The sequence below is a fragment of the Botryllus schlosseri genome, chromosome 14 (genome assembly GCF_051294905.1).
Source record: "Botryllus schlosseri isolate E-star chromosome 14, Bs_hap1, whole genome shotgun sequence".
NCBI classification, from domain to species: domain Eukaryota; kingdom Metazoa; phylum Chordata; class Ascidiacea; order Stolidobranchia; family Styelidae; genus Botryllus; species Botryllus schlosseri.
In genome coordinates this window covers 10,618,793-10,642,604 of record NC_137249.1, presented here as the reverse complement: position 1 = coordinate 10,642,604, position 23,812 = coordinate 10,618,793, and the positions used below count along the sequence as shown (strand labels likewise).

General features: G+C 40.4%; 2 protein-coding genes across 2 annotated transcripts in view; both read left to right on the top strand.

Moving 5' to 3' along the window:
- Positions 1–23,812, top strand: part of LOC145455596 (5-hydroxytryptamine receptor 2B-like) — a 176,945-nt gene that overhangs the window by 96,146 nt on the left and 56,987 nt on the right. The window lies entirely within an intron of this gene.
- LOC145456047 (transmembrane protease serine 4-like) lies at positions 529–23,613 on the top strand. Its single transcript, XM_080334077.1, has 12 exons — positions 529–1,447; positions 2,629–2,884; positions 4,926–5,069; positions 8,662–8,775; positions 11,362–11,500; positions 11,560–11,646; positions 12,241–12,376; positions 15,274–15,362; positions 16,648–16,798; positions 17,220–17,343; positions 22,543–22,688; positions 23,275–23,613. Exons 1-12 carry the CDS (start codon positions 1,277–1,279, stop codon positions 23,428–23,430), a joined length of 1,713 nt encoding a protein of 570 aa, XP_080190203.1. The 5' UTR covers positions 529–1,276; the 3' UTR covers positions 23,431–23,613.

The window sequence follows — 23,812 nt, the reverse complement described above, 5'->3', positions numbered from 1 at the left end:
GGCGTGGCATTGGTGGGAATTCACAATTGCCAGCAACGTTCTGACAAAGAGCTCATATTTTGGAATCGTTTGTACCGCTGGATAATTTCAAGTATCGATTCTGGCGTGCATGTATAAAATTTGAGTTGAGTTTATTCTTAATAATTTTATCCTATCAAAATTAATCATATCATCGCAATAGGATGAAAAGGCGAGATGGTGTTGAAGCGAGTTGAGTAGTCTTTGAAATCGTACGCCTGCCTGAGCCTAGACGTGGTGTAAAGAGGCGTGCAGCCGTGCACACTGCAGAGTCCACACTGAATAAGCAATACGAGTTAATATAAAAAGTTCAAGCGTCAAAATGAGGAAGCATGTGTCGGAAGGCGAGGTCGATATATCACATCGTGTGGTCCGGTAATCTCGAGCGCTGCCCACTGCCCAGCCATCTTATCTGGTATGGGCTCAGTTGTGGGATTCCATTTTCGCGGTTCACTTAAAAGTTCGTGAGACGGTTCTCCGAATCCGACCACCATCAGCTCAGCACCTCTGCCTTCGTTCTTGGTTATATCCAGTTTAATATCGGCCTATGTTATGTAGATAATGCTTGGAGGCTAATACAGACCCATAATGATTGTCAGCATATTCAGTCGCATTTATCGCATGGGGGGATCGGCCGATATCAAATGAACAATAGAAGTCGGATCTGGTTTCATATTGATCAAATCCGCATGAACAATACCGAATGGAGGTTTTTGATTCGGCTTCTAACACGCCGATAGGGCATCGTGAGAGGAACAGTCAGGTTTCAGTTGCTGCATCTTCTTGATGCGTTGTCGTAAGGAGGTATTATAATAATTTATCCCGCTTTCATAATAACATTTTGCCGAGATATGTATAATGGGTTAGGTATAGCTGTCGATTTTCGCGCCATGTGAAATAAACTTACCTACACTTCATTGATGAAACAAGCCACTACCTGCACCCTCAAAAGCAAGGCTTGAAATGCGAGCTTTTATTTCGATGATAAGAATGGCGAATTCCAGTACGGATTGTTAAGCTTACCGAACTTACATTTTTATGCGAAAAAATTACCATGACTGACGAGGTAGCATACCAAACATAGTAGCCTACCAAAGGCCGATATAATTTAGTCTAGCTTATGCAGGATTTGAAATTTTTTTCATGTGTTTTATTAGAGATTGAATGCACAAAATTGCACATTGTAGGCTATAGAGTCCTCTGTTTTATACGCACGCATATAGTAAGGACGGTCGGACAGTCGGACACACATAAATAGATGAATTCAGGGCGAAATGACATGTCCCCTTCTACTTTCCATTTGCCCGATCCTCGGCGGAGAAACGGAAATCCAAATACAATATTCCACGGAAGCGAAGACATCGGTAATGGTGCATATGGAAATAATAACTTCATCGGTGACCAAGTGATTGATAGCCCTGCGTATCCAGTAAGTAAACATATACTGTTTCGCATGGCAAGGCTGCAGAGGTGGTCAGTAACGAAGTACTTCTACTTTTCCAAGTAAATCTAATTTTCCGCTACATCTACTTCGTAATACTTAACTTACTTTTTGCTATTTTCAGTTTGTCAAGTAGAAGAATTATATTTCTCCATTAGAGGAATGGCTGTGGAATTTCGGGGCTGCTTTTATGAAGTTACAAGAAATTTAATTTTCACGAAAGTTCAGTAGCCTAAAGCGCCCTGAATTTTCGTCGCGCTTTGCTCAAAGTAGAGGAGTGAATATAATTTGGGTAGCGGATTGTGTGGTTCCGTTCACCGTCATTGTCCCCCATATAACTTGTTTTATCACAGTAAATATGGCTCATCAAAACGTTTGGAACTACCTTTTCGCAATCTACCGATATATCTTTTCGTAATCTAGCATCAGTGATGGGGCATGGCGTTTCCTAATCTAGAAAAGTGGTATCTGACTTTTTTGAGCGTCAGGCCTATTTTAGAAGACCACCGTTGAAGCTTGCTGGACACAAGAGATGAAATATATTCGCGCCTTTTAGAAATCGTATTCGTATTTTTCATTAAATTCGCAGTATCGTTACTTTGAGTCCATATTTTTTTGATCCTATGCTAAGGTGTTAAAGAGGCACTGCATTCTAAAAATGACGTGGTCTCAAATTGAAGCGCAGATCGAAAAAAAATTTGGCCACAGGCCCCAGCTATTTTTTTCAGAAAACCATCGTTATGGAGCTGGAATAAAATATATTTTGCAAATACCCATTCCGCTCCAGCTATCGCATTTCTTAACCCGTTGCGAAATGTTGAACGCGATATCTTCTGCGGCGCACCTGCTCGACGCGACCTTCATATTGTATTGTATTGTAGTACAGACCTTGGCAAAGTGCGGCCCGCGAACGTTTGCTTGGAATTTGAAAGTTGACGCGTGGACTAAAACATGAACACATTCACTGAGCAGCTTTTATTAACAATGTAATTTAGAAATAAAATTAAAATACGCTGGAAAATTCCACATTTTTGTTGGGTAGGCCACTTTACAGTCCTCGACCAATCAATCCAGGATAAATCACTGTGAGTCGCTGGTGATAAACTCAGTGCATGGTCCCATTTACGGAATGGCCGGTTGTGGTTAAATTATTATTCTTACTTTCCAAGCATAACACGGCGCCGAGAAAATCGCACTCCACCACCGGATATTTCGCTTGCAAACGACTGGCGATCTTCATAGTGGTGGCGATGATCTGTGGAGGTATCATTACCGGAACTGTTATTGTGACTCGAGCCAATAGGAATACAATTCGGTGTTCGGGAATCACATGCTCAGTTAACGGAGCGTGTTTACCGTCATCGTATCAGTGCGACGGAATAGCCGACTGTGAAGATGCCGAGGACGAGACTGGATGCATGCCAAGTAATTAGTTCCGATCTTTTAATGCGCCCTACGTTATTTGCCGACTTCGTAGCAAATCCTATAACGAGACGCACGAGCTGCGTAGGTTATTATATTAGTAATACTAACATAATCAATTATTGTGGCTATGGGGAAGCAAGTTAGTTAAGATGATACCGATGGAAGTGGGGACAAGCCCCGGTTCTGCCTACCTTATATGTGCCGGAGGTTCATCTGGGCGTCTCATCGCTGACCTCACTTCCATAGTAGTGTTTCAAAAAGCCAAGAGTGAAGGTGAGTCGAGCCAAAAAGTCGGGAGTGAAGATCAAGTTGCGGGCCCATGAAAAACGATCGAGACCTATATGGTGAAAGAGCGCGAGCCAAACATGGTAGTCCTTCGCAATACTATAAAGGCCCGAAGATACTGATTACTGAAGTTAGGCTACTGTCGCAGCGCAAATGACCGTAAGATAGGCTTACCATACGTTCTCCTTTAGGAGAATTTGTCCTCCTTTTTCAGGAAATAAAATAATGTCCTCCTTATTGGAAATTTGTCCCCCTTTACAGCTATAGGCTAATGGACAGGGTCAACTGAAAACCGGGATAAATGACGCGAAATCATTATAGCGGACGTTCGAGCGGGTCATGCGGTAGTCAAATCATAGTGATGACTAGGGCGCTTTTTTGGACTTGAGAAACGAAAGATTTTGACCTCTTTCAAATTTTTTTGACTTTAAACAATTTTGACAATTTTCTGTCCTAGCGTTACAATTTTGACAAAATTTGACTTTTTTTAGCCATGTCCAAATGGCATCGCTCTAGTGATCACCTTTTTTTTAGTCAACTTCACAGAAGTATTGTAAAAAGCTGGTAATTCCAACACAACAAGATTTCCAGTAGATATCTCTGAAATCAGCAGTGGTCAATTTCCTAAAACTAACTTTCCTCCTTTCCGGATCCCAGAATATGGTAAGTCTGCCTTATGAGGCGATAAGCGCCACTGTCTGTGAATAGAACAACACAAATACCTATTGCGTATGGGCCCTGGCCCTTTTTACTATAACGCCACTGAGCAATGTGTAAACCATTGAACTGTATTCGAAAGAACAGCACTAACTCAATGACAGAAGACAGATCATACTGAATATTTCAACCTATATTCAATTTATATACTTGGATCAGGACCAGAAACAATTATTTGGGATATAAACGGTCAACATCATGTGGGGTTACTTAGCGGCGCAGCGTTGCAAAATTTTATACGCTATTGGCTACGAATATCAGCATTGGTTTCGTAGAGTCATCAATAACATACTTGAGGTATAGAATTAAAAATTGTTATGTATAAAATATAACTCACATACTAATCATTGTTTATAATAACCAAGACGTCTTTTCAAGATTATGAATTACAGAACTAAGAAGATCAAAATACAAAATAACTTTCGATTTAATGATCTTCTAGCAGTGCCGAAATACCCATAATTGAGATAGCGGCGCCAAATATAGTCCGGCAATCGGGTAACGATGAGATGCCTTAGCTCAGTGGTTCTCAACCTGGGGGGCATGAAAGCATCTGAAGGGGGGGGGGGGCGAAGAAGCGGTCAACTGAAGAAAAAAAAATCGCGCCTACTGCGCGATTTACATCCAGTTCACGCGTGTTTCTCAACATATAGACCTAATTTCATATTTTTTAATTCTCTCATCAACAGTCATAACCTTCCGTGCCATCAAAAAATCTGTTGGGCTTGCTAGCATGCCGGTTGGATTTAGTGATAGGGCGATAAGGGGGGCGCAAAACTTTTCACTGTCATAAAGGAGGGCGTGTCTAAAAAAAGGTTGGGAACCACTGCCTTATAGCTGGATCATCAGCCTTTAAATTATATTCTAGCTCACATCGATGTAAGTTTCTTTAACCTGCCGCCATTTGTCCCCGTGACGTTTTTGGGGAGTTTCAGACATAATTTAAAAATTCCGATTGAACTTCGCCCTACATTAAAGTGCGTGATATGCATAACTTTATCAAGCTATTTTGGTTGCTCTGAAAATTACCCACCTACAGCGACTTCGCGATTCTGTGCCGGCGCATCATTTTTATACCATTGCTCTTCTGGGGGATTATACGGACCTTGTATTCCTGTTTCCTGGGTCTGCGATGGCACGAGGGACTGCAGCGACGGATCCGACGAGTCAAACTGCAGATCAGGTATACAATTCAACCAATTATACCGGAAGTGGCTAGTGGGGAACCTGCGTACCTGCTTGCTTTAATCTATGACAGTGGTTCTCAAACTGGGGGCGTGAAAGAATCTGAAAGGGGTCGACCGAAGCTGCGGTCGACTGAAATATTTTTTCGCGCTCTGCGCGATTTACATACAATATATACTTATTATTGCTCGGTGTATAGTCCAAATTTCATCTTTGAGAATATTCTCATCAACAGTCATTACCTTCTGTACCATTAAACTATTCGCTGGGATTGCTAGCATTCTGGTTGCATTTTGTGATATGGCAATAAGGGGCGCGCGAAATTTTTCACTATCATAAAGGGCCGCAATACAATTTCTTATCAGTATACAAAACGCATGAGCAGGTTAGTGTGAATTGTCCTAGGGCACGAATTCGATGCATTGGTATATATTCAATTTTGATTTCTATGTTTGATGACGTCAAACTTCCGTACGAATTGTCACCCATATTCAAACACTTGCCAATTTGTCATATACGTGTCGTAATTCAGTCACTCGATTGCCTTCTCGATCATTTACGATCGGATTGTAAGCAATGTAAAGGTATTAGCGCAATGCACAATTGTTAGATCGTTTCTTACACTGTTATCCGTACAGTATTTGTGGATTTTGCCATACGGACGAATAAGAAGATGGCTGGTGAACTGGTGAAGGAGGGTCTTCTAAAGGGAATAGAAAAATTATTTGTTGAAATAAGTTATAATCCTGTGATACACCCTCTCTTGAAAAAGATATTGTCATTAATTCCTTCCAAAGTGACTCCACAGAGCAGAGCTTTTCGGATTCGGGCTCGAATTCGTAAAATATTTTTCATTCAACTCGGGTCGAATGACCACTCGATCGATCTTACGATATATTTCATTTTACTAAATTTCGGAAGCTTGGCTAAAATAAATGAAGGTCAAATCTTTCGCTCCGCCCTATAATTAGGGCATAATAGCGAGATAGTGTAATGGTTATGCGTCCGGCTTCTCGAGCGGTAGGTCGTGGGTTCGATCCCCGGCCGGGTCATACCAAAGACTCGAAAAATGGTATCCGCAGCTATCCTGCTAGGCGCTCAGCAATCACGGATAGCATGGAGGAGAAAAAAAACGGGGGCGCAGACTAGATGACCTCAAGGGGCCGTATCGCAACTCCGTCGCCAAAGCATCTCGATGGTGCAGGCGAGAAAGAATATCATATCTCTCTCTCTCTCTCTCTAGTTGAAACCCTCATCTCGTTCCACGGCGGCATTGCGGAATTATTATTGATGATCGTTTCGTAGCCATCAGATCCCCAAATTTAACGGACTAACTGAAAAAAACGTTAGTATGAATATTGCGGTTAGCGTCATGCTCAGTCTGAGAAAACATCGGAGGCTCTGTACCAAGACAAAGGCCGCCCGGTCATGTCCTTGAGAGTTCTTTCCGCTCGTGTGGGTTGTTTTATCTTGAATGCGAAGAATAAAGACAGTTAATTAGAGTTATCATACGTCCTCTTTTAGGAGGATTTGTCATCTTTTTTGAAAGTGTCCTCGGAGGACGACCTTTTGTCCTCTCTTTTTTGGGAATTTTGGTCAAATTTACGGCGAAATTCGACTGATATGCCGTAAATCAGCACCGAAGTAGCGCTCCGGCGGGTATTTCGGGAGCTGAGGTTGACATTTTTTTTAGTCAACCACCTGATAATATGAAGGTAAAAACTGTATTTCGGACGCTGAGCGAGAAAGTTGACCTTTTTTTAGTCAACCGACCACGAAGTGGGAAAAAATTTCTCAGTTTGAAAATTTTGAAAAAGTGTCCTCTTTTCAGATTTCCAAAATATGGTAACCCTACAGTTAATGCGTCCTAAGATTATACAATTCGTGCGAGCCGCGTTACTCAATCAGAGCTATACAATACATTCATTGCAGTGTCTTCATTGCAGACTTTTCGTGTGCTCCTTCCTGCACAATTACAGGGATTCAAACGACAACCATACTATGACGTAACTATGCCAATTTAAAAATAACGCTGGCGGAAAGACGTCAGCTGTAACCATAGTGTTCTAAGAACACTATGATGTCACAGCAAATAAAACGTATGAGAATTAAATTATGCATTACTCGGAAAAACGCGCGGAGAAACGCATAACCTGAAATCAAGACTCAAATTTAGTACTACAGTCACTTCCCGTCATTATTATGCGGATATAGTCTTGGTCATGTGGAGTTGGTTGTACATGTACATAGAGTTGCATTTAAAACAAAACTCATTTAAAACATACATGTTTAAAACAAGGCCCTAATTTAAAACATGATTTTTTTCAAGCCATGACGTCACGAGTATTTAATTGTGACGTCATTATGGATTGGCATTGACAATGGAAAATATAACTCCTTTCACGCAATATCTGTACTATAACTGTTGAACCGACTATTATTTTGAGGGTTCCAACCACCCCATATCGATATACGTCGTCTAAATCCGGTGGTAATTGTCCGTAGGCTCATAGAACATATGTTTTTGTGGAAAGTATTTACACAATTATGGCATAATTTTACAACTTGAAAAAAAAACACAATTTTGTTTTTAACAAAGTGTTTTAAAACACCGTTTGTTTTAAAAGCAACCCTAGTTGTACATTTCCCCACTAAGCGAATACTTTTATTCGGAATCTAAAATTTTTGGGCGTAAGTGATACTTTCACAGCGACACTGTCAAGCTATGATGTAACATTGTTATTTCAACAACATAGCCGTGATATTAACCAGATCGCAAATTTATTTTTGAATGTTCATTGTTCGTGCAAGCAATTGTGTCATTGGTCTCACAGCATAATCACACAGGGCATCCAGTTTAATTCACTTGAACACCCCCGCTAAGTATGATATAGGTTACGTTCGGATTGTCTTCTTTTCTTGGTAGATATCATTTCTGATGTTCATTTCATCAGTTGAAATTTAAGACCGAATTACTCATCGCTTTCCAATGACAGGCATTCACTCCGCCATTCTTCCATCCCGCTTGACACAGAACAGATACACGAAGGCTCGTTTGATGGCCTCACACATCGAAACTGCTGGCCGATGAACTGAGAAATATTGTTATTACGTCTCCACAATCCGCGTACACACCCTTGTCAATGCGCGTCATTTCTGGGATTTCACAACATTAACTTTACTGAATGTTCCGTCACCGTCACGCGTACTCAGAGCGCGTAATTTTGCGAGATTGCTCGATGCTCATCGTTGCTTATATTTATAACTCCCGGGGTGATGATGCGTGACGTTACACTCGATATTTGAATACTCATGCCTTCAGTATCATGTACTCAACTCATGCCTGGAAATGTTTGGTATGAAAGGTTTTAATCATCATCATCATCATCATGGCACTCGTGGGGCCAATCTCTTTGCGACACCTTCTGACATAATACTGATATCAAATTATCGAGTTCGTGCCACAAACATCTATTGTACACACAGAACTAAGCAATAGAGGCTGTAGTTGTATACTTATGTCGAACCCAAAAATTCATTTTTATCGATTCGGAGAATTGATTGCTTCAGCGAAATATTTTCACATACAGCTGCTCCTTCAAACGAGCAATTCATTTGCGAAGGCTCTGGCCAACTCATCAACAGTACAAAGGTGTGTGACGGAACTGAAGATTGTCCGGGCGGGAGCGATGAAGATAGATGTAGTAAGCAATTGAGTAAAAGCTAAACTCCAGACCTCCTCTATATACTGCGTCAAGTTTGTACCGTTGTCCGGAACTATTGTTTCAGTGTGTCGTAGTGTCACAGTGTGTAAGTAAAGAAACGACATAGTGAAACAAACTTGAGACCACACGAGATCGGTCTTTTCCGCAGTTCATGTAGTCTGTTGTACTTGTGTACTATACTATGTCATGTCGGGCATGCCGAATCTCGAGGTATCACCGACTCTTGTTCGAGATATCGTCTCAACACGACCTTAGCTATTCTACATGGGCGTTCTATTGAATAACAAATATTGTCTGAAATTCGATGCCTCTGCGCTCGTCAGCGGTTCGCGCAGTCGGATTGAATTGAAATGGCGGAAGTTCTTGTCAAAATATATAAGATCTATTAGGAGTTCGCGTCACTGTGAGCCTGGTATCACACATTAGTTTGCAACTTACCAATCCCAATTCAGCGCGACATGTCACTGTATACTATAGCGCAGAGGTCTCAAACTCAAATGTGCTCGCGGGCCAATTTCCTAGTTTTTGATGACGCCGCGGGCCGCAGCATCAATAATGGGACATTCAATGTATAATTTTCAAGTAGGCCTTATTTGACGGGACCTTGCAGAAAGGCATTCCACAAACATCGTGGAAATGTAATTCACAATTGTCTTATAGGCTACACGCTTGACACGGAAAAAATCACATTTGCAAATAGGCTACTTAAATAAAATTGTTTTTGTGCCGGGCATAAATTTTTAATTAATGAATTATAGACATCATGCGAGAGGATGCATCAGGACCTCGTAAAACTGACGGGTTATAATATCGCAGCTAGTGGAACTTTGGCGTGTCACAGTTTTATGTAGAATATTTTAAAATCTACTGAAGATTGATCTGATATCAGAGCATTTGAGCGGAGCGATGTAGCCTAATTCTGGTTTTAATATAGTCGTGATAAGTATAGGCTATATTGTTACCATCATTGCCAAAGTCAAATTAAATCAACGTCAGAATTTGCCTTCGAATAATATTGGAACATATCAATGACAACCTAAATATAATCATTATTGAGCCATAGTGATAGCATTGCTTCTTAACCTTTTTAGCAGTCGTACCCCTTGTGCTTCAAATAACATTTCTCGTAGCACCGGTCCATTTTCAACAAAATTTCTGATGGTACCTATATCAAAATCAGAAAGCCCATTCACATAAAATCGCGCATAGCACGAAGACTTTTTTCCAGTTGAATTAATTGGCCACGAAAATATTCTACAGCATAGGGGCCCAATTTCACAATGTATCTCGTACGCCCTGATGTGGTACTTCATGCCCCGACGGGGTCTACGGACCCTAGTTAAGAACCCCTGGAATATAAATGTCCTATCGGCGAAGAATTCATTTGTGTTACAGCTGTAGAGCGTATTACTACTTTACTCGCCACCGATAATAACATGGATAAAGACGACAAACGACAGCTACAATGTAACCAACTATACGTCACGGGGGTCACAGAATACCATTAGTTGCCATACTGACCTGATTAGATAGCTATATACCCTACGCAACGCAAGCTACGACCTTTGATATATTACTATTGCCCAATGCCCATGACAGTTTCATATATATTGTTGCGTCCGTAGGATTACCAAGTTTCGAGTCGCAAGTCCTTCTCTGATTATAACGTTTGACCCGACTCCACTCCAGTCATTATTATTTAATCACACAGTCAATCCGAAATCGAGTAATTCTACGAGAAGGTCGCACCAAACCAAATCGCAATTTTCAGTCACGTGTTTTATCATCATGAACTAGAAATGTGACGTAATAGTTGATCTTCCGCCGCATGGTAGCTTTTAAAAGTAATGTGACAGTGAAGTTTGTTGAGATTTCAGTGACTTTTTTTAGTAATTTTAGCCTGAACTTTAAGTTCTTATATCTAAAAAGATATATGGCACTTGAATATATTGTTGAATACTTGAAATTCCAAAATGCCGTCGCGGGCCGCACAAAATGCTCTCGCGGGCCGCGTGTTTGAGACCTCTGATATAGCGTACATGGGAGTAGTGCATATTTCAATGTAACAGCTCAACGAAAAATCCGGGAGTTCTAAGCGACCGACATCGTTATGGAACAACTCACCAAGGAGTGCTAATAGCAAAATTATCTATAATGATCATTTTCTTACATAGCATTGTAGCCTTTGTTAATCACACGTGTGATAGTGTCACTCTGGAGGTGGCATTTATTTGCTCGGTTTCAAAGCATTTCAGGCGTTGCCCAAAACCATTTGCTGTTGATTACCATCAGTAATGATTGCTATTTCCTGTTATCCCCGTATGGTTTGAGTTAACTAACTACAAGAATTCCAATCCTCATTCAATAAAACTGTCCGTGTCCGTGTCCGCGGAGGCGAAAATTATTTTGGATTGCTGGGGATTGAAATCCACGCGGTAAGACATATAGATTTCGAGTAATATGATTACACATACCTTCTTTAGATAACATACGGATTCCTTCATTCATCTACAATTGTGCAATGTATATTGGTTTAGTTCCATTATCAATGAGCCTAAATTCCAGTTGTTGCGGTGGATGCCGACGACGGGGGTGTTGTGCGAATATACTCGGTGGCGACCAATTCCTATCACAAGATTTGTGGATATGCTGACGGGTGGACCGTTGGCAAAAGTGATTCCGTATGCGAAATATTGGGACTCGGGTAATTCATAAAAGCAAAGTCTCCAATTGTTCAGGAATCACAGTTTAATACAAATTCAGACCAAGCCTTTCAAGCGAGGAAATATTCGATTCGAGTGATGGAATAGCTTCCGTGGGGGCGTTTTCTATGCATAAAATGGTGCAAAAGTGAGTGTTATGTCAATGATTGGTCTATACGTATGTTGTTTCAATCGAGTGATTATTACACTTTCATCAACGCTATGTTAGAAAAAGCCCCATTTACCTCATCTCGATCTTATTTGAGTGAATTCACACTTACTCTTATTTGAGTGGATTCACACTTATTGAGTTTAATTATCCTTCTTTTTGCGTCTCGGCGTTTTCGCAATTACTCGAACCAATTGGTAAGTACATTTAGCTTGGATTGTGGTGTGCTGGTCCTGGTCAAGTGGAAGAGTCTCCATATGAGCTTCGGTGTTCATAAGAATATATGATTCCTTTAATTTTCGCGACTCTATTCAGGCTTTGTTGTTGGGTAGTCACCAATCAGTCATCGCCACTGAGCTATATATACAGCATTTAGTGAAATCCGTGATACCCCAAAAGTGCATTTTTTTTAAAGTGAAATATACGACAATATGTGCGTTTTGTGCAAATGTCAGCAACTCTGAATTCCAACTCAAGTCTCTCAGTGTCTTTTATGGTATTGTGACTCAGTCACTAACTAACACAAGTCATCGCAAATTATGAAGGCAAGCAGTTTGTGTCTCCCGCGTACAGAGCTGCTTCAACATGCACAAATAACATGGTGATGAAGATACATTGCTCCGCGTCCACTGCAGCTTGTGGAACTTCAGGAAGACTGCAAAGGATAGTAGGCGGCTCTGCAGTGAGCATTGAAGATTACCCCTGGCAGGTATATCAGCGCTATATATTGGCCATATATTGCCGCTACCAAATATCCGATTCGGGCAAGATACAAATATCCAACTGAATTTTAAATGAGCAGTGGTTCTTGATCTTTTTTAGACACTCGCTCCTATATCACAGAGAAAAATTTTGCCGCTCTCGTCATATCACAAATGCAATGATGAGAGAATTCTCAAATATGAAGTTCGGACAATGCACAGAGCAATAACTATGAAATGGGGGTAAATCGCGCGGAACGCTAAAATTATTTTCAGTTGACCGCAGCTTTTCGCCCCCTTTCAGATGCTTTCACGCCCCCAGTTTGAGAACCACTGATCTAGCGCAGTGGTTATGAACCTTTACTAACCCGCGGGACACTTACGCTAATCTGCAAGCCTTCGTGGAACACTAACTTATCGCGGGACACTTACACTAATCTACAAGCCTTCGCGGAACCCTAACTCATCGCTAAGTCATAAAATCTACCAAAATTCAGATCTAACTACATTGCTATAGATTACTGGTGTACAAAATAACCGGTGCAATAACAGAGTGTTAAACGAACAATAGCATTAAAATATAATTTTCACACAAAACGAAAATATCATAACGAATATTTATTGAAAAATCAGTGACTTTCACTGTTCCCTTTCAGATACCAGTTCAGAAATGCGAGGCTTCACCTTTTGGAAAGTGTCACCGTATTGTTCGTTAGAAACGCAACAGCTTGATACCAATTGCCTGCTTACAAATGAGCTTACCACAATTGGAGATAGAATCGTTACCCTAAATCCTAGCTAGAAGGATGAGGTTTTAATTTCGAACCCCAACATCCACTGTGCGGTGCATGTGCGTTAGGGCTCTTCAAAAATGAATTTTTTCTCAAATCGTACTGGCTACTTGATAAAAGTGTTAGGTCACCTAATTTAAGCCTACACACAAAATTTGGTTCAATTCCAGCCAGTAACCGCTTTGCTACAGGAGAAGAAAGTTTCTATTTATTATCTAAAAATAAATAATAAAAAATTTGAAAATTTTCTGTTCACCCCATGAAAGTGTCAGGCTGTCTATAGAAACGATGCTCACCAAATTTGGCACAATTCCAACCAGTGGAAGCGGAGTTATTGCCGTTGAAAAATTTGGATTTGAATAAAATAGTATTTACGGTGAGCACAACGATAATAAATAAACAAAGAATCGGTCACCGTAATTACTATTTTATTCAAATCCAAATTTTTCGACGGCAATAACTCCGCTTCCATTGGTTGGAATTGAACCAAATTTTGTGTGTAGGCTTAAATTTGGTAACCTAACAATTTTATCAAGTAGCCAGTACGATTTGAGAAAAAAGTCATTTTTGAAGAGCTCTAATGTGCGTGCAAGCCGTGCATACGCCACTGCGCACGACGTACCACCACAGCAGTAACAATGCGACTACGAATTGGGCCTAATTACCTGTAATACATGATGCTTGCGATTACGCATTTAATTTGTTACTCTTGATTTTAGTAATCAATTGTATGGTCAAGCCTTCTGGTAAAGGCTGTTCTCATCGCTATATATAAAGCGCCTGCGAACCATCGATTGTTGGTTATTTACGTTGTCGAAAAATTAACTGTAAATCTTATATACCTATACGTTCTTCCTATCAGTTCTCTTCTGTTCGTCGGTTTTATATGTTGATGTTACCGTACTACGTGCCTGCTATCTTCATGCAAGTTATATGTTGCTGTTCTAGAGTCAGCTATCTTCATTCGATTCCGACTTGAGCGTCTTATTAAATTCGTGGAAAACATTATGAATTACAGCGATTAGCATTCGAAGATAATCACTATAGACAGGCTTCTGCGCCTATAATCGCAGCCCAGAATTCAGACTGCCGCGCAGAAACACAAGTTGACCATTACGGGCGTATCATCATTCATCACTAATCATATGCACAAGTTGAGTGTGTCTCTTGACCTCCGCCGAATCCCGTAGACTGGCACAGGGGACCTTAGTGTTCTATGGAACACCGGCAAGAACGACTGAACTAGACTAATTGCCGAATGATCACAGCGATACCATGCTTACCGTAAAATCACTTAATATTTGAAAAATATTCAAAATCATATTATTGGTGAGTAATGGGATTGTTCAAAAATATCTTTTTCCATATTCTCGGGATTCACTGATAAAATTATGTCATTAAGTTCCATAAAAATATGCTGCACACGAAATTTGGCTCAATTCCAACCAGTAGAAGCCGCGGCAGAGTCAATTTTTGAATTTACCATAAATTTGTTCTTATATTTTACTGTCAACCCCGTGAAATTGTCGAGTGGTCTACAAAAACGACGCAAAACAAATTTGACGCAATTCCGACCCGTGGAAGCGTAGTTATTTGAGTTTTTCAATCATAATTCTGGGATTTCCCACCGTCAATGGCTACTTTTGCCTATCCAAATGTTTCAACTGCAATAACTTCGCTTCTACCAGTTGGAAATGAACAAAGATTGTTGTGCATCGTTATTTTAGGTAACTTAACCATTTCATTTGGTTGACTTGACAGTAGATTATATATTCATTGTTTTATAATAAATTCAATAATTTCAATTGGCTCTGCGGCGGCTTCTACCGGTTTGAATTGACCCAACTTTGGCGTGCAGCGTTGTTTGAGGCAACCTAACGCTTTGATCAGTGAATCCCCGGAATTTGAGAAAAAAATTATTTTTGAACAACCCTAGGTTTGCTTCAAACTTGTTAAAATGAATGTCGAAGTAGTCGCCACTCAAGTATAGGTAATTCCAATAATGATATTCCTACTTGAGTATACTCGGATAAAGCAGAAATGTATACTCAATTACCGAAAACGACCCGGCAGATGCAATCATTGGTTGCTTTGAATTGTTTTTGCGTTTACAGGTTTCTCTGCAATATTTTGGGTCCGCATTTTGCGGTGGGGCGATCGTCGGCGAAAAATGGGTCGTGACAGCTGCGCACTGCGTTGACGGGTAAACAAATAGCTTGATTGGTTGACATATCGTAGATCCGAATATTTCATTACCTCTAACGGGTGTGCTGTGTATATCTTGGATATAGGACTACGCAAAATGTATTGCAAGTGGTATTTTCAATTTAGAAAATCAGTTCTGCGTGATGAACACTTGTGCTACTTATACTTCCCATAAGTTGTACAAGATTGAACGAAAATCGTTCGTTATAATCAATGCCGAACGTTGACTGATCCCTGCTCGAGTGCACGGCTTGGTTTATTGGTAAAATAACTTTTCTTACAACCAAAGGTGGTCAGAAACGACGAACTTCTACTTTTTCGGAGTACTCAAGTATAGGGTTTGCCTACTCTTGGTACTTACTCAATGGGGTTATGTTTTCAGACTACTTCTACTTCCACTACTTACTTTTTACATTTTGGGTTTTGTAGAGTAGAAAGTAGCTTTGGTATAGGTTTGCATCACTTTTTGTGTGAAATTGTCATAACAGCTGGATGAGATAGCCCCGTATGGTATCAAGGTAGCTGAAATTATATTCGAAGTTCTATAGCCAATTTGCGTTAGTCGCGATTTCGTATAGCTAACTCCGAATAACTGCTAACAATATGCAAACCCTCGATCAAACCTCTTTTTGAAACTAAATTTACTTGGGTACTTTTTAGACTTTCATTTTTGACTTCCACTCGAAGTAGAGAGAGAGAGAGAGAGAGAGAGAGAGAGAGAGAGTCTTTATTTTCATCCAACCAAAATACATAACAAACAGACAGTTTTGTTATGTCTTTGAAATCGCTACTTCTTCTTGTTGAGTAGAAATTTACGGCCACACTTCTACTTATAATTGAGTATCACAACTGACTACTGTGAAAACCTCTACTTATAATGCATATATTACCAATGGATGGATTGGTAATAGTCTTCATCTAACCAGCAGATGACGGACATGCGCGATATTGACCTAAGGAATCTCGTCCGCTACCACCACCATGGTAGGATCACAGGGAGCTTCGGAGCCACACTAAATTGAGATTTTCTTCTCGAAGAGCCTTCGGAGAAAATCTCCAGACGTAGTGTTATTGACGAACAGTCGGAATTTAGAAACAACACTAATAATGTGAACTTACATCTTCAATTAGAGATAGAGGCGTCAATTTACCCGTATCCGATTTTCCAATCTACTGCCATAGTGTGCAAAGTGTTTAATAACATTATAACAATATTAGCGAGATGCTATATCGAATATATTGAAAAACCTCAGCTGAATTTCCTAATTCGTGTGTGCTTGCAGCTTTGGCACGTATTCGAGGCTCCGCGTGATTGCTGGCATCACGCAACTGACTGAGCGTATAGATGAGAATATGGAATACGAAATTGATTCTGTTACAATTCATCCACTGTATTCATCTCAAGCGTTCTTCATGGATGTGGCGCTTGTTAAGGCAAGTTGTCTTTTCTTCGCCATCAGCACATTTGTTTATTTATGTAGCGTAGAGGCACGAAAGAATCGGCATTGCACGTTCACACGAACCTGAACCTTTCAGGGGTTCGCACCATCCCCCGAAAACTATTTCTAAAATTTCTGCGGATTTGTCTTCATCCTTGTATCGCACCGCCTGTATTCTTTGCATAGTAAACGAAGCGAAAACATAAACATATGGCATTGTTTATATATCGTCTTCTTCACTCGTGCCTACACCCTACAGGCTTCCCGGGGTAGGCTATAAAATTCCAGCGTTAACAACGCCACGCATATTTGATGTGAAATACTTATTTATTAAATACTGAAATGATATTTTAATAGACAGATAATTATAACGGTATTTGCACGACACGGGCTAACGGGTCAATTGCACCTTACAGGTACAGACTCCATTTGACTTTACCCTCTCGTCCATCCAGCGCGTGTGTCTCCCACCTCCGGGTCGAAAATATCGAAATGTTGCAGATGTAACTGTGACTGGATGGGGTAGGACGTCATATCAAGGTTTGAATCCCTAGTGGATTTTCTGAAACCGCTAACGATCTATTGTGAAAGTCTACTCATCGTCTTGTGTGATTCAATTTAGCTAATATGGTATTGGCTACTAGAGCGGAGCTGGACCGGAGCCGGATTCATATTTTTTTCTGATACGACCGGAGTGACATCGGAGCCGGGTTCGTACTTTTTTTATACGGCCAGAATCGCTATTGAGGCTATTGGTGCGCATGACTGTTATAAATACCAACCACACGCCAATACAAACCTTTGAGTTTTTTATTGTCGTGTTTCTTTTGTTGCAATATTCAATATATAACCTGGACCCGTACCGTATGATCTACTGTTATTAAATAGGTACTCGTAGATAATTATTATCGGATCGGATCCGGGTCGTTTCAAGAATCCGGCCTAGGAGTCGGACCGGAACCGGACCAGAGAATTTGTCGATCCGCCCCACATTATTAGCTGTATGCTATACCTGGTTATACCCACGAAAATTGTAGATCAGCGGTTCTCAACCTTTTTTGACACGCGCCCCCCTTGGCGAAAACATTGAACAGGACATCAATTAATTTCAAGGTAAATTGCACTGAGACTAATTCTGATGCTGGTAGCGACTACAGAGAGCGCGGCGTCGTTCTGTCCTGCCATGCTAAATTTGATCAGTTTTGGAAATGAATTAAATTGTGTTGATTTATAGCCTAATTGAGGCGAAACCGGGCAACCTATATTGCATCTAAGTCTGTCTTAGGCAGTGCAGTTTGCCAGCTATTAACAACAGCTACCTAGCGCACCGAGATTTAGGCTACTGCCAAAGCTATAAAGTAATAAATGACTTGCACGTAGGAATTGCTCTAAATCTAAATCAGTGGTTCCCAACGTGGGCGATATCGCCCCCAGGGGGCGATTTGGCGATCTAGGGGGGCGAAAATGACGAAGGGGGCGACAGGGGGGCGAAAATGGACAAAGGGGGCGACGGGGGGCGAAAATAGCGAAGGGGGCGATAGGGGGGCGATGACGCGTAAAAACGGCTGACCTTTTTTTTTTTTTTTTTTAGTCATCCACCTAGCAATGCGGAGCGAAAAAACGTTATTTTCAGCTCTGAGCGGTGAAAGATGACCTTTTTTTTTTTTTTTTTTAGTCAACCCGGCAGTGATAACAGTCTGTATGCCCAATTATCGGTGCACAAAATTTGGGGGGCGATGATCGGTGTTGACCTTGAAAAGGGGGCGATGGGTCGAAAAAGGTTGGGAACCACTGATCTAAATCTTCAAAGAATATCAAAAATTTGCTCAAATGAAGTTGAAGTCAGCCCATACTCCGTTAAGCGCGACTGCTGGAGTTTGAGTTTGGCAAGCTTTCTAGAATACGAAATAAGTTTAATCTTCAACAATCGTCTTTTGAAAATGGTTGTGAAACCAGGGTTGTAACCAAGTCACATGGTTCCGAGTCACGAGTCAATCTGACTTTTGTGGTTTTGACTCGAGTCGAGTCGAGTCATTTTCAATTCATCACCGACTCGAGTCCGAGTCCAAGTCACCGTTTTAGGGTCAAGTCCGAGTCATATTGTTATGACTCGAGTCGAGTCCAAGTCACAGTATTGAAGTCATGTTCAACTTATGTTTTCAATCCTGCTTGGGTGATATCGAATTCCTTGGTTGCCAAACATGCTTATTTTGTCCCTATCATAGTCTTGGCACATGTTTATTAAGGCAGATAACTGACAGTTCCTGGCCTCATTTACCGATGCTACAGATAGACGAGACAGGCCGCCAATACGATAACTTTACTAATCTTGGAACTTTAAATCCAATATCTGTCGGTCTGATATATCACAAATGCAAGCAATCAGTATATATTACTAGCACATCGACGACCGCTCACAAATAGCTTATAGAGAATTAACGAATTCACGTCTACATAGCCTACTATCTGATAGAGAACCTACGAATTCACGTCTAGATACAAGCTGGTAGAGAATCAACAAATAAACGTTTATGTAGAGGTGCGGTTTTGCTTTCACATTAAATCAGGTGGTTGACCAGAAAAATGTCAACTTTCCTGCTCAGCTCCCGAAGTAGTCGCCGGAGCGTTACTTTAGTGCTGATTTACTGTTATCTTAGTCGAATTTTCCCTACATTTACCAAAAATTCTCAAAAATCAGGGCAGAATCTTAAAAAGGAGGCTACTTCTTAAAATTGTTAGATTATCTGAAAGAGCTTAAATTTGGCTCAATTCCAACCAGTAGAAAGCAATGCTAAGAGAAAATATTTTGAATTAATTACAACGAGACTTTCGAATTTTACCGGCTACCTCATGATATTGTTAGATTGTGTAGAAGTATGATTCATAGCAAATTTGGCTCAATTCCAACTAGAAGAAGCGAAGTTATTAGAGTGGAATATTTTGAATATGAAAAAATAGTCGACTTACTACTAGTTTGTAATTATATTATATGAAATCATTTCTCACTAAAAATACTCCATGTATTTTCAAATCCAATATTTTCTCCTCTCATATCATTGATTCCACTATTTAAAATTAAGCCAGATTCAGTGTTCTTTTTATGTAACGTAATAATTTTATCAAGTAGCCATCATGTAGAATAAAAAAGAAGTTATTTTTGATCGGCCCTATTGTACAAACATCACACAACATTAGCCATTCATTATTACTCACGTGCACAATGCACATATCTAACAAAACGTCAAATGGACGGAGGGTATTGTGTGTTTATACAGACAGCAGATCAAATCAATGAGTTACACTTCAAAAATACTAAAGTGGAAAGGAGATTCTCATATATGTTGAGGCGGCATGGCCTTAGAATAATCCACATCCACTGGATACACGTTCCACTGGTGCATTAGATGCAGGAATTGAAAAGCAATTTTGAACCACACTGAAGAGCATTAGATACTCATCCATTCTAGTCGCCCAAAAATACAAAGAATCATCGCCTTCAAATCTACACATGAGCTTATCAGTCTCTTCCAAGTAGGCTACTTGACCATCTGAGTCATTTCATTGGCTCTAATTGGACTTTGCTTCGATTGTTTTCTTGTATAATTGAAAAGTCTTGAGTACTATTACCTCTTCACCTCGGGATTATTTTGTACAATGCATTGCTCTTTGCTACTATGTACCATTGTCTTTTGTTTTTACGGCGGCATATCTGATATCAGACGAGTGCAACGAAAGCAGTGGTGACAAATAGCGATGTCGACAGAATTCGTCACATGCGTTGATCTAACCATTGTAATTCCCAAATTTCTTCACCTTCAAGTCATATAAAATAAGCCGAGTCAATGACTTGAGTCGAGTCATGCGTAATGACTCGAGTACAAGTCGAGTCAATCCAAATATTGACTCGAGTCGAGTCGAGTCATTTTCCAATTTTAAGAAAATGACTCGAGTCAAGTCGAGTCACAAAAAAATCGTGACTCGAGTCTGACTCGAGTCGAGTCATGACTCGAGTCATTACAACCCTGTGTGAAACACATGTTTAGTCACAATTTATACAGACTTTGTCAATGTCTCGCGCCCCCCCCCTGAGAGCCTCCCGCGCCCCCTAAGGGGGGCGTGCCCCCCAGGTTGAGAACCCCTGTTGTAGATGATATGTGATCGTTGTAAAAGTTTCCATAATATTCTAAAAAATTCATCGATCGCATTTCCGCGATTCACTATGGGTTTAATTTTAGATTGCTGTGGTAACATTTGACACTTGACGTGACTAATAGTTAATATTCAGTAAAGTGTGTTGACGTGAATTACGATCACATGACAACTTCAAAGAGGTGCCGTTTATAGGTTACACAATTTCGTAGAACTATACAACAGAGCATGAAGAATGATACGCTTGTACAAATTTCCCCAAATTGGATTACATTTGTTGAAAATTATCTGTAAATCGCTATTAAACTCGAAGACTTCAGGCTTTCATTAGAGTGTCGCACATTCAATCACTTGCTATATTTCTGTCGTAATATACAGCCACTCGATTGCCTCCCACATGTGGTAAAATATCATTTAACACGTTCATACAATGCCACTTTCAACGTGATTGCAATTAAGGTATTAACGCTACATACAATTATTAGATCGTTCCTTGTGTTGTTGATTCATATCTATTCGTGGATTTTTTCATATGGCGTATGGGCAAATGGGAGGATAGTTGAGAAAGGACAAGGAGGGTCCCCCAAAAGAAATGAAAAAAACTGTTAATTAATTATCTAAATAAGTTATAAAACTGCGTAAATAAGATAAGATTTTGCTGCAGATTACCTGATAAAAACGTTGAAATGGAAATTACCAATAGCAATATGTTGATTGTTTGTTTGTTTGTTTTTTGGGTATTCATGGTGTTTGTCGACTACTATGGTCATTTACACCAGGCCGATATTCTTCTTATTTTCCGTAACTGCCGACTTATAGCACGGCCCACCTCTAGGCTTTTTGTAAGACACCGCTGACGCGGATGAGGTGGCGAGGAGGAGCCTAGGTAAACCTCCAACACTTAGGTATCGTAATTCGGAAGTCGACCTCGGTCGGACTCGAACCCGTACCCATTGGTGTTGCAGCCGCGGATTATACCACTGAGCTATCTCGCCACTTGTTGATTGTTGTTGACAGTTCAGTGTTCAGTTCGACCAACCACAGTATGCTACGCACCAAGGAAATGAGCGCTCGGTCATTCCGCTTGTTAAATATAATAGCACTCGTGTGCTCTGGGTTCATTTATGCGAAATATGAAAAAACAAGGGGGCGCGCCTAAAATGGTATGTAACTGGTATGAGTCGATGTAGCCTACTCAAAAGGCAGGGATATCTTGGTTCGCCACCCTATTCTAAAGCACCGTTTACAACACGTAATGTAATATCTGAACGCCACGCTGGATTGATAACGACTTCTTACATCTGTAATTCGCGTTGGCCGTTGGATTGTTTGATTCGCGATTTATCATCTGTCACAGACGAGATACAATACATGCATTGCATATATATTCACATTGTATCATTTTAAGTTGTTGCGAACTATTGTCGGAGCATTGCGTAAGATCGTATCAAACGATTTTCTGAATATTTTCTTGAATAAAGTGTCATTGAGTTTTTGCCTAGGCCTATACAATCTTACGCGTGGCTAGTTTGACATCTACCGCACCTACCATGCTGACCTATTTATTGATTGCAGTCGCTTACATTTTAGGTAGCAAACCAACGGGATTGCAAGCCGTCATTATAAGTCTATATAACACTCACTACTGCAGCACTTCTTTCTTATACCAACAAGGCGCTATTTTATCCGGAATGTTGTGTGCTGGAGTGAGCGGAGGGGGCAAAGACTCATGCCAGGTTTGGTTTGACGACGTTGTTAGTAACGAAATTTCTACTTTTCACGAGTTGGTCCTCCTGTAAGCTTGAATAGATGCTTTTAACTAAACATTTTTTACAGCCAGACTGTTCAGAGTCAAGTGTACCTGTTTGATGCTGGTGTGATCAGACTAGATGACCTTCACGGTCTTATCGATCATTCCTATCTAATACCGAATACTGTGCATGCATATTTTCTGTACCACCATCACTGCCGTTTGTTATGTATTTTGGTTGGATGAAAATAAAGACTCTCTCTCTCTCTCTCTGAAGTCAAATTTCTTAGTTCCACCACTGACATTTTTTCAAGAGACAATTTATAATCGATTGGCTGCAAAATTCGTAAATGAAATCGCGAAAACCAGGTAATTATAGTTCTGGTATAGCAGCTACCAATTATAGTTTGGAAATACCGCCTTAGTATAAGTATTTTTCGTTATTCGCGGTCGTGAATGTATCGACTTCGCAAAGTTCTTGCTTATATAGCCAATCTGAAATGTTATAATGCTTGTTACGTAGGCTACATTTCAATCAAATCATTTACACTTTTGTATAATCCACCAAACAGGGCGATTCAGGTGGGCCACTCGTGATCACAAGCAACTCAAAATCGTACTTGGTCGGGGCAGCCAGTTGGGGGAACGGATGTGCTATAGATGGCTATCCGGGAGTGTATTCGGAAATCAGCTACGCTCGGTCGTGGATCCAACGCAACATGTCCTAGCTTTGCCTTCTGTTCTCCGACGACGATGTCAATTCAATCTATTGAATCCAATTATAGATTTTCGTTATCTTTATACCTTTATCGTGTACATTAGTATATAGTTTCGAGGCCTATAGTAAGTATTATTGTGTTGTGCAATTTCTGTCATTTTACGATCACTGCAATAAAAGTGTGATATCGGGACATCTGATTAATCAATTATACGGTCACGAAGGCATCGCAACACGACTTAAAAATGGTATCATCCTTCGCTTTAAGTTTTATCCGAAGTCAACTTAGTACGCTTTTAATGCTGCATGCATGGTAGAATTGACAGACATCGGTGTCCAATGCATGACTACACTTCAGGAATTCCAAGCATTTTTCTAGAAATCACCGCTAC

Coding starts and splice junctions, on each gene's coding strand:
- LOC145456047 (XM_080334077.1), top strand. CDS start 1,277: ATGAATTCAGGGCGAAATGACATGTCCCCTTCTACTTTCCATTTGCCC. Junction 1,448..2,628: donor TTGATAGCCCTGCGTATCCA/GTAAGTAAACAT, acceptor TTACTTTCCAAG/CATAACACGGCGCCGAGAAA. Junction 17,344..22,542: donor GGGTAGGACGTCATATCAAG/GTTTGAATCCCT, acceptor CTTACATTTTAG/GTAGCAAACCAACGGGATTG.